The 11,035-nt window shown below is 52.4% G+C and overlaps 1 protein-coding gene across 6 annotated transcripts in view; it reads left to right on the top strand.

Annotated features, from left to right (window-relative positions):
* Vegfa (vascular endothelial growth factor A) overlaps positions 1 to 9,990 on the top strand; it is a 15,433-nt gene extending 5,443 nt beyond the window's left edge. For 4 of the 6 annotated variants that reach the window (XM_021150145.2, XM_021150149.2, XM_029471237.1 and 1 more), the window contains 6 exons: positions 1,434 to 1,630; positions 2,454 to 2,530; positions 2,872 to 2,901; positions 4,635 to 4,706; positions 5,863 to 5,994; positions 8,111 to 9,990. In XM_021150145.2, coding sequence (XP_021005804.1) covers positions 1,434 to 1,630; positions 2,454 to 2,530; positions 2,872 to 2,901; positions 4,635 to 4,706; positions 5,863 to 5,994; positions 8,111 to 8,132 — 530 coding nt within the window. In that variant the 3' untranslated portion in view covers positions 8,133 to 9,990. The remainder of the gene's footprint in view (positions 1 to 1,433; positions 1,631 to 2,453; positions 2,531 to 2,871; positions 2,902 to 4,634; positions 4,707 to 5,862; positions 5,995 to 8,110) is intronic. The other 2 variants (XM_021150146.2, XM_021150150.2) reach the window with 2 other exon arrangements.
* Positions 9,991 to 11,035: the final 1,045 nt, after the last annotated feature.

Below are 11,035 nucleotides of genomic sequence, written 5' to 3'. Positions count from 1 at the left end.
TTAACCCTTTGAGGGTAGACAAGAGTCCTTTGCTTATTAGTCCAGAAAGAATAGAGAGCCCTTGAGCAGAGTACAGGGGTGGTGGCTTAGGTTCCCCCCACCCCTTTCCCTGTTTGACATCTGTGGCCATTGCTCCATCTTTTCCTCCGGCGTGCCCTTGTTTCTCACCAGACAACCTATCATACACCTGGCTTTCATCTTCTTTACCTTTCTGGAAAAAAAAAAAAAACCCAAAACAAACAAACTAAACTTTGAAGAGTAAAGGGAGGTTTGGCTGTGTCCTCAAGTTGGGAGGGTGGGGGTGTGTAGTCTCCGGAGCATGCACTTAAAATGCCTTTGGTGACATTCCAAACTTTGTGACCTGGAATGAGAAAAGAAGAGCTGTTTTCAGGGCCAGCAAAGAGTCGGAGCGCCACCACCTTCCTGCTCCCCGAAGTGTCTTTAGAGGTCAGGCCAACCTGCTTCTACCGATAGAGGCCCGGAGACTGGAGGGACAGGCCCAAGGTCATTTCAACTACTAACAGAACTTGGGGCCCCCTGTGTGGGCTTGTGGTTCTTTTCTCACTTCATGGACAGGCTTCGGTGGGGTGTGACCAAAACTGGCAGGCTGAGCCACCATTTGGTGTTCCAAAGAAGTCCTGTACTCTCTAGTGCCCACCACCCCCTGGCCCTCAAGTACACCTTCCTGTCTCATGTACCTCAGAATCTGACAGGGAAATGGTCTCTCTCCTGCCGTCTTCTAGGTCAGCTTCTAGAAATGCGTCGTACGGAGGCAGCTCCTGCTCTTTCCATGATGCAAACAGTTTGCCCTCTTGGGCGGGGTTCTTAGTGCTGGCAGGACCTGCATTGGTTGGTGTGCCTGCCCACTGCCACCTGCTGATTTGTCTTGGGCAGAAGTCTGGGGAGGGGGGACTGGCAGGTGTCTCTCGAAGCTTCTGTGTCTGTGCATGATATCAGTGTCAGAAGGCGTAGCCAGCATAGCTCCTTCTAACTAGTTCTTACTAGTATTGTGGCCTCTGGGACGAATGGTGGTGTTTCTCTGAGTCTCTAGATCCCCATTTATAAAATGGCTTTCTGGTTGTGCTTGGTGGGAACAGGGGGAAGAGTGTATATACAGAGCTGTCCCCAGTGTCCAGTGTGTGTTTGGTGAGTGGCTGCTGGCCTGGTTAGTGGTCTGGCCATAAAGCAGAAAGCAGGTGTACCCAGACTCAGGCTGTCTTCTGGAGCCAGAGTTGGTAGGAACTTGCTGTGACAATGAGGAACTGAGTTAGATGCGGCAGGGCCACCTCCCCTGGACCTGGACCTAGAAATGAGGGAGGGACTTCAGTTCGAGCTTTAGAAGCACTTGTTTGGTGTGGAGCTGTAAGGAGTAGTCTCACAAAGCGGGGTGGCGATAGAGGCTGACCATCTTGCCTGGCGTCCCTCCCACACAGTGATCAAGTTCATGGACGTCTACCAGCGAAGCTACTGCCGTCCGATTGAGACCCTGGTGGACATCTTCCAGGAGTACCCCGACGAGATAGAGTACATCTTCAAGCCGTCCTGTGTGCCGCTGATGCGCTGTGCAGGCTGCTGTAACGATGAAGCCCTGGAGTGTGTGCCCACGTCAGAGAGCAACATCACCATGCAGGTGGGCACGTGCGGCACAGGGGATGGGGCGGGGGGGGGCAGGAGGACAGTGGTACAAGGAGGGGCATTAGAAGGTTGTCTGGGCCTCTGCCTGGGAAACTTTTGGTAGGAGGAGCTAAATTGGGGTTGAGGGTGAGAAAATGAGTCTGGGGCTTCTTCCCTACCTTTGGGAAGAAGATGCCTGCTCTGCGCTCTGTACTTCCCTGCCGAAGCTCTCCGCGATTTGACCATCTGCTTTTGTGACCTTTGCTCCCTGGGCTCGACAGGGGGACTGCTGCCTGCAACAAGTGTTCTTCTCTTTCTCTGGGAGAACCCAAATGCTCCCCCCAACCCCCACTCGAGGGTTCTATTGGGGAAGCTGGACGGGAGGGACTGGTCTATGCAGAGTTAAAAGCCAGTCTCGAGGTGTTGCTGCCTAGTGGGTGGATCTGGGCCCAGACGGGGTGGAGAGTGGGAGGAAGCTCAGCAACAGGCGGGATGGGTAGCTCTTAGGTAGCATTTAGGGGCTCAGGGTGAAGCTTGGGAGGGGATGCAGGAGGGGAAGGGATGGGGATGGTAAGAATCCAGGACCTGAATTCCCAGCCTGGCCAACCCTTGCAGCTGTCTGCTCTCAAGAGGAGCAAGAGCCCCTTGAGGCCAGCAGGGTTGGGGGAGTTGGAGTGACCTGAGGTTCTTTTCTGTTAGAGCCCTGGTCCCCCTACCTCCACCACCTATCCCTGCTCAGTAGAACCCCTGGGTGCTAAATGGCAGGAGCCCCGGGGTGTCCCATAGGGGTATGGCTGGCTGGGTCACTAACCACTGTGATCTGCTCCCTCCCTCTACAGATCATGCGGATCAAACCTCACCAAAGCCAGCACATAGGAGAGATGAGCTTCCTACAGCACAGCAGATGTGAATGCAGGTGAGGCCAGAGCTTCACACACAGGTGGCACACAGCTGATGCCTGGCTGCAGAGCTGAGCATGTTACATGTGTTAGTGTGGGTTCACCTTCCAGCTAGCTGTGTGAGCTCAGGTGGGTGATGGACCCCAGTGTGCTGCCGTTCCCCATCTCTGGAATATGGGCATGATAATTCAATGTGCCCCACCACGGCATTATAGGGCCCCATGTTGTTGTTATGCAAAAAAGATTAAGAGAGCATTGCTAAATCAGAAACGTCGTGTAAAATTATTACCAAATTGTTGTTATCATGATCCTAACTCCTCTGTGTCTTGTTTTCTCCTCCTTTCTCTACCCACTGCAGACCAAAGAAAGATAGAACAAAGCCAGAAAAGTAAGTGGCCACGTGCTAGTATTTCTTTCCAATTGTCTCTGTTCAGGGCTTCTTGCTTCCTCTCTTGGGTGCTCTGTTGGCCTCAGTGGCATTGGGTGGGTGGGTAGTATGGTGACCGAAGTGGGCTGGAGTCAGCTTTAGGCTTATGGCTCTAGAGTGATGAAGAAACCCAGCCTGAAGAAGAGGCTGCCCTTCAGGGCTCAGGTCCCTCCCGGCCAGCGCACAGTGTTTCAGTGTGGGTGGTGGAGTGTGCTATGGACACTAGTGTCCACAGCAGAGTACAGGAGAGTGAGTGGGTGCCACAGGGCAGTTTCTGTGTATCAGGGGATGGACGTGGCCTGGGCCTTGTTGGGTGGTGTCTGTGGCCATCCAGGTTTCTTAGGTCCAGGAGATTTCTTGGTTGTGTGTGTATGCCTTTCTGTAGGGTTGTGGCAGGTTGCAGACCCAGCTCTCTTAGTGGGGGAAGAAAAGTGGAGTGGTAGCCATTTTCTGAGGCTTCCTGTTGATGGCCGGGGAAGGTCAGTTTAGGATGGGAGGGTGGCTGACATTGCTGGGGTATAAACTTGCAGTGAAGGAGCGACTGAGAGAGAGCACCCCCATCCTCCTCCCCAACCCCACCCCACGCCCCTTTCTGTCTGCCCTACCACTTGGTGGATGTGAAGTCCTCATGCCTTCCCCTAAGCTCCCATGGTTCCACGACTACTGTATCTACTAAAGCAATGGTCCGGGACTTTATCAGTGAGAGAGAGCAGGGCAGGCTCCAGGCGAGTGGCCCTGTGTGGAGAGCTTTCTCCTTCTATGCCTCCGGTGCTTTCTCCCAAGCAGGACAGACCTGCCTTCTTCTCCCCAGGTCCCTTCTTCCTGTCTCTCTTTCCCCGTGATAGACAGGCTGCCATATCTTTTCTGGGACTTGGCAGGCCTAGAGAGTGCTGGTTCCCTGGAGGGTGGCAGGCTGTAGCTTGTCCCTCCCAGCTGTTCCCTAGATGTCTGCTTTGCCCATAGGGAGAGTGGTAGGGCCGCCTGAGCTCGGAAGAGAGTCTAGCGGCTGGCTTTGGCCTCTAGAAAGAAGAGCCTCTGCCAAGTCCTCTGGCCCCCAATCACACACCCATACTACACTGTTCCTCTTCCCCTGGCCCCACCATCAGAGCTGGGCTCTGACGACAGCCACCCCCACTGCGCATCCTAGATGACTGCTGCATAGCTGGTGCCCACCTCCTGCCCTGACTTATATGCCATCGCTCAAGCAACTGCCCCTTCCCACCAAGGATGCTATGAGGCAGGGCTCCCAGAGGGACTCCTACTATCACACTTGGAAGTCAAGGCAGATAGTCTGAAGCACAGCCCACTTCTAACCCTTTCTCATGAAAGTCTGCCTTAGATGGTCTATTACCTCCTGACCTTCAGGGTCTAACCGTTGTGGCTTGCCCTTATGGCTTTGCGCCCTGCCTGAGACCAGGGACCACATGAAGCCTAGAAGCTGTGCCTTTCGCAGTTTCTGCTAATCACTCAAAGCCCTGCCTGGGGCTGGAATTACCACCCTACTGTGGGCAAAGTGAGGAGGAAGGTTCACACTGTCTCCGCTCACCCGTGACTGAGGTCTGACCTGGAGGCTGCTCCAGGAAGTGACTAGGGTAGCATTGGGTCTCCTGCTCCTGCCTCTGTCTTCTTCATTGCTCCTCTCTTCTCTTCCCTCTCGTTCTCTTCCTGTCTGTTTCTGTTTTTATATTTTCCAGAAAATCAGTTCGAGGAAAGGGAAAGGGTCAAAAACGAAAGCGCAAGAAATCCCGGTTTAAATCCTGGAGCGTGTACGTTGGTGCCGCTGCTGTCTAATTCCTTGGAGCCTTCCTGGTCTCCAGACAATCGCCTGCAGCTCCTCTAACCCTGCCCACCCCACCCCTGCCCCACCCCTACCTCCCCTCTGGCTCTTGCCCTGCCTCAGTCTCTCTCTCTCTCACTCACCCCACTAATGGCACCAAATGGGTAGACTTGGTGGTGGCATTGTTGGCCCAGGGTTGGGTTGGGGTGGGTGGAAGGTGAGTAGATATGGAACACTCAACTCAGGGAGGGGACTCTGGCTTGGCTGGGCACCGACTTTCTCTCACCCACTGGGCATTGGTGGCGGGGCCGTTGTTGGCATGGGCACTGGGCATCAGGGCCCTCTCATCCAACTGGTTTCCACTGCTCTAGACTCTTGCACATGCCTGGAGGGTAGGGGTGGTGTGGAGGGCAACGTGGAATGAGTTGAGGGGTCTGTTGGTGGGAAGTGGACTGTGGTGGGCTGAAGTTGGAGCTTGAGCGGGCTGTGTGGTAGCCCGTTCTCGTCTGTTGGAAATGCTTTGACCCCTGGGCTTGAGGCTCCAGGATGGGAAAGCCCTCCCAATCCAGCCCAACAGAAATCACCCACAGAGGTCTCCTACGGTGGCCTCTTCCTCTGCTTATAGGCTGTGGTGGGCTCTGGAGGCCTGGCTGGTGGACAGTGCCACTGGACTTGGATTACCTTCTACTGGCCCTCTCCCTTGGTGGAGGGTCTGGGCAGAGGCCCTTTTCCAGGGAGAAGGTACCCTGGTGGTCTCCTGGGCCACGTATCACTGTCCCCAGCAGGTGAAGAGTCAAGGTGTGTTGTGGGCACAGCAGTCGTGGAGGCCCTGTGGCCCCAGATAGGCCCATGTCTTCGTGGGGCACAGCACTGTCCCTCATGGCAGCTTCCCCGCCCCTGCACTCTGCCTGCCTGTGCCCTCCTCTTCCTGCAGGCATACGTCCTGCCAGCGCTGCGTCTCTCTGCCACTCTCTCTGTCTTCTGCTAGAGTGCTCGGATCTTTCCAGAATGTGGAAAGGGCCTAGGGGCCGACGAGCTGGGTGGGGAAGCCGTGGCGGACACGTTAGGGGGTGTTGCATGGGATTCTCTCTCTCTCTCTCTGCTGACTCTCTAGCTTAGATGTCTTTCCTTTTGCCTTTTTGCAGTCACTGTGAGCCTTGTTCAGAGCGGAGAAAGCATTTGTTTGTCCAAGATCCGCAGACGTGTAAATGTTCCTGCAAAAACACAGACTCGCGTTGCAAGGCGAGGCAGCTTGAGTTAAACGAACGTACTTGCAGGTTGGTCTCCAGAGGGCAAGCAAGAGTCAGAGAGGGGCATCGCAGACACGGGAGAGAGAGAGAGGGAAAAAAAGAGAGACAGAGAGAGCACACTTGTGAGGGGCCAACTGCTTGCTCGGCTTCTAGCTGCCTGCGTGGTGACTGCTACCTTCTCTCCTGCTGGGGCTCTGTGGGGCCTCGGGCTCCAGTCTGGCCCAGCAGGCCTGCTCTGAGATGGCCCTGGTTGCTTGAGTGGGTAGGCTGCTGTGACTTAATGTGACGGTGTGGACGCAAGTTGTGTGTTGTGTCCTGTGGTCCTGCTGCTTATGGAGGCTGTTGGTGTTGATATTGTTAATTCTATCATTGGTGCAAGTGTTAAAACCTCCAATCCCTTCCAGGCGTGGAGTGATGTCTAATAGTGTTTCCTGGCTGCACCTTTGCCCCCCGGAGAACCGGCACAGCTGAGCCTCTCACTACTCAGTATATTTTCCCTGGGCTTGGAGGCTTAGCTTCTGTTGTCTATTCCCTTAAGATTATGGCTTCTTGAAGACAGGCTGTCTCCCTCAGACTGGAGCTCTGTGAGGACAGGCCATGTGCACCTCAGACTGGGGTCCACCTTAGATTGGGCTTCCTGAAAGAGGCAGGGATCTGCTGTTGGTTTGGGATAGGAAATTTTTTCTACATATATCCGAGGACACTACATAGCTTATCCCTCATCAGTCAAGGCAATTGTGACAACCTTGAGCAGCCCACACATTTCTGAATGCTTCCAGTGGGTTTCAGGAAAGAGTCAGATCTGTTCTTCCTGACGGGACTCCATGAGTACCTGAAGCCTGGGTCATAAACCGCTGGGATGCCCAGAGGTCTGTACTCCTGTCTTTTGTCCATGTGGACCTAGGAAGTGTCAATCTCACGAGTAAAATATTGTATATGGCCACACCCACTGGGGAGCTCAAGAGCACAGGGCTGTTGACTGGCAGTCCCAGGGTGGTTTATACCGGTGTGGCCTGTCCCAAGGATGACCATCACCGAGGGAGGGAAAGCTTTTAAGGGCTGGCCAACAAAGGGCCACCCTTCCTTCCAGGCAGTGCAAGGGTTCTCTGGCATGGGCCTCGTTCCCCGCCTGCATTCTTGTGTCCTGTGGGTTCTCAAAAGACACCAGAGGCCTGGCGGGTCTCTCTCTCTCTGTGGTCCTTGGTATGAATTTGTTTCTGTGAGACTGTATGAGAACAATGTATCTGTTAGTGCTGTGGTAGGGACTCTTCCCAACAACAGGGCTGGGTGAAGGGGCTCAGTTCACTGGAGGGTTTTAAGAAAGATAAAGACCTTGGTATTATAGGGTTTCTGGAGTAAGCTGGGAGCTAAATGGAGTCACCTGACTTCCAGAGACCCGACTCAGTCTGCTACTGCCCTGTGTCTGGGAATCAAGACGAGATTAGGACCCGTGTTTCCAGCCTGTCCTCAGGGCCACCAGCCAGGGTCAGGAGCAAGAGGAGAAAATCTTTGGAGACTCCTTCTGCTTCAACAGGAGGAACAAAGCCACTGGGTTGTCTGTCCTCCGCCTAAGTTAGACATCATCGTGTGGTAAAAGGCAGGTGTAGCCACCAGGCAGTTCAAGGTAGAAGCTGAGGATGAGAGAGGTCTAGGTAGCATAGATGGTCTCCTACTTTTCAGGAACTCCTGAGTCCTCCCTTGGCAGAACACACCCCCAAGGCAGGCAGTCCTCTGTCACTGGCTTAGCTCAAGGTAGTTTTCCAGCCCCTAAACCTAGCCCTAGAGCCAGGACGGAAGATTCTCCTGCAGGGATCCTCTCCCAGCTAAGTACATCTCACCCTGTCATCCACGTGCTGTAGAGTGTCACATGGGGGCTGTCCTTTGGTAACCACTCCTTTGTTGCTTTTGTGAGCATTTATTCCCATGTCTGTCTTGTCTTCCATGGTTTGCCAATTTTAGAAGGCAGGGCTTGGTCTCTCTCTCTCTCCACCGGGACTCTGTCTCACCCGCACCTTTGGGAACTTTGCTCCCATGGTGCCAACCTCCGGGGACCCGTGGGCTCCCAGGCCTGGGGAGGCTGCTTGCCTTCACTGCCAGGCTCCCGTGGCCCTAACCCCCTGCCTCTCTTTGCCATTTCCCATAGATGTGACAAGCCAAGGCGGTGAGCCAGGCTGCAGGAAGGAGCCTCCCTCAGGGTTTCGGGAACCAGACCTCTCACCGGAAAGACCGATTAACCATGTCACCACCACGCCATCATTGTCACCGTCGACAGAACAGTCCTTAATCCAGAAAGCCTGACATGAAGGAAGAGGAGACTCTTCGAGGAGCACTTTGGGTCCGGAGGGCGAGACTCCGGCAGACGCATTCCCGGGCAGGTGACCAAGCACGGTCCCTCGTGGGACTGGATTCGCCATTTTCTTATATCTGCTGCTAAATCGCCAAGCCCGGAAGATTAGGGTTGTTTCTGGGATTCCTGTAGACACACCCACCCACATACACACATATATATATATTATATATATAAATAAATATATATGTTTTATATATAAAATATATATATATTCTTTTTTTTAAATTAACTCTGCTAATGTTATTGGTGTCTTCACTGGATATGTTTGACTGCTGTGGACTTGTGTTGGGAGGAGAATGTTCTCACTTGGATGCCGACACGGGAGACAATGGGATGAAAGGCTTCAGTGTGGTCTGAGAGAGGCCGAAGTCCTTTTGCCTGCCGGGGAGCAAGCAAGGCCAGGGCACGGGGGCACATTGGCTCACTTCCAGAAACACGACAAACCCATCCCTGGCCCTGAGTCAAGAGGACAGAGAGACAGATGATGACAGAGAAAGAGATAAAGATGCCGGTTCCAACCAGAAGTTTGGGGAGCCTCAGGACATGGCATGCTTTGTGGATCCCCACGATAGTCTACAAAAGCACCCCGCCCCTTTGGGTACTGCCTGGAAGAATCAGGAGCCTGGCCAGCCTTCAGCTCGCTCCTCCACTTCTGAGGGGCCTAGGAGGCCTCCCACAGGTGTCCCGGCAAGAGAAGACACGGTGGTGGAAGAAGAGGCCTGGTAATGGCCCCTCCTCCTGGGACCCCCTCGTCCTCTCCCTACCCCACTTCCTGGGTACAGCCCAGGAGGACCTTGTGTGATCAGACCATTGAAACCACTAATTCTGACCCCAGGAGACTTGGCTGTGTGTGTGAGTGGCTTACCCTTCCTCATCTTCCCTTCCCAAGGCACAGAGCAATGGGGCAGGACCCGCAAGCCCCTCACGGAGGCAGAGAAAAGAGAAAGTGTTTTATATACGGTACTTATTTAATAGCCCTTTTTAATTAGAAATTAAAACAGTTAATTTAATTAAAGAGTAGGGTTTTTTCAGTATTCTTGGTTAATATTTAATTTCAACTATTTATGAGATGTATCTCTCGTTCTCTCTTATTTGTACTTGTGTGTGTGTGTGTGTGTGTGTGTGTGTGTGTGTATGTGTATGAAATCTGTGTTTCCAATCTCTCTCTCCCAGATCGGTGACAGTCACTAGCTTGTCCTGAGAAGATATTTAATTTTGCTAACACTCAGCTCTGCCCTCCCCTGTCCCCACCACACATTCCTTTGAAATAAGGTTTCAATATACATTTACATACTATATATATATTTGGCAACTTGTGTTTGTATATAAATATATATATATATATATGTTTATGTATATATGTGATTCTGATAAAATAGACATTGCTATTCTGTTTTTTATATGTAAAAACAAAACAAGAAAAATAGAGAATTCTACATACTAAATCTCTCTCCTTTTTTAATTTTAATATTTGTTATCATTTATTTATTGGTGCTACTGTTTATCCGTAATAATTGTGGGGGAAAAAGATATTAACATCACGTCTTTGTCTCTAGAGCAGTTTTCCGAGATATTCCGTAGTACATATTTATTTTTAAACAGCAACAAAGAAATACAGATATATCTTAAAAAAAAAAGCATTTTGTATTAAAGAATTGAATTCTGATCTCAAAGCTCTCCCTGGTCTCTCCGTCTCTCCTGGGCCCTCCTGTCTCGCTTTCCCTCCTCCTTTGGGGTACATAGTTTTCGTCTTAGGTTCGAGAAGCAGTCCCTGGAGTAGAATATGGGGTGACCCATGCATTCCTGGCTCACTGTGAAGAGTTGGTGCTCTGGGCATGGGCGGAGGGGAGATGGCTCCTTCGCCAAGGGTCCTCACACTACGTGGTACTCTGTTCCTTGTCAGACAGGGATGGGGCCATGGCTCCAGGTGCTAACTGGAGATCGGAGAGAGCTGTTGCCTGCAGCTGGCCAGGATTTGGCCATGACTGGGACATGGGAGGCTGTGAGCCCAGCATGCAGTTTACTTCTGGGTGCTAAATGGAAGAGTCCAATAAAAAGAGTCTTGCTGCTGCCCGTGGAATTCCATTCCGCTTTGTGCAAGCCTTTCTGACCTGTTCTTGTCCCAGGCCACTTGGACCGTGCTTGGATCTTTGATATAATAGCATTGTATACAAATCTGCTTCTAGAATCTTACTCCTCCTGATAACAAAGGGCCAGGGAAACACGGGGCTGGCTAGTATGGTACATCCTAGGGTTCTAGTACCAATAGACTATGCCACCTGCAAGAGCAGGGGAGGTGCACAAAGCTTTAGTCCCACAAGTTAGGAAAATGCTTCAGCCTTCTCAGGCTTCTCGCTCGGCCTGGAGGCTCATGGGACACATGTGATTTCTCATGATATGACCTGTGGACCACCTCTTTGGAGATGGGAGTTGTGGATATTGAACCCTAGGCAGAAGGGCTGAACCAGGGCCTGGAAGTGGTACTCTGACAGGGGGTGGGGATTGGGTCAAAACAGGTGCCTGGCAGCAGTGGGTGAAAATGTCTGAGCATGATAAGATGACGTGGGAAAGTGTCAGTGTGACCACAGGGCAGGCACGTAGGCAAGGAGGACTGGAGACAAAGTCCTGCCTTCTGGAGGTTTCCGCTTAGTGCCTGCCCTTTCCCAATCGCTTACCCCACATGGGTCAATGTCTGCAAAAGACCCAGTGAGGTAGGTG

Source organism: Mus caroli, chromosome 17 (assembly GCF_900094665.2).
Source record: "Mus caroli chromosome 17, CAROLI_EIJ_v1.1, whole genome shotgun sequence".
Classification (NCBI taxonomy): Eukaryota; Metazoa; Chordata; class Mammalia; order Rodentia; family Muridae; genus Mus; species Mus caroli.
This window is presented reverse-complemented; position numbering and strand designations above follow the sequence as displayed.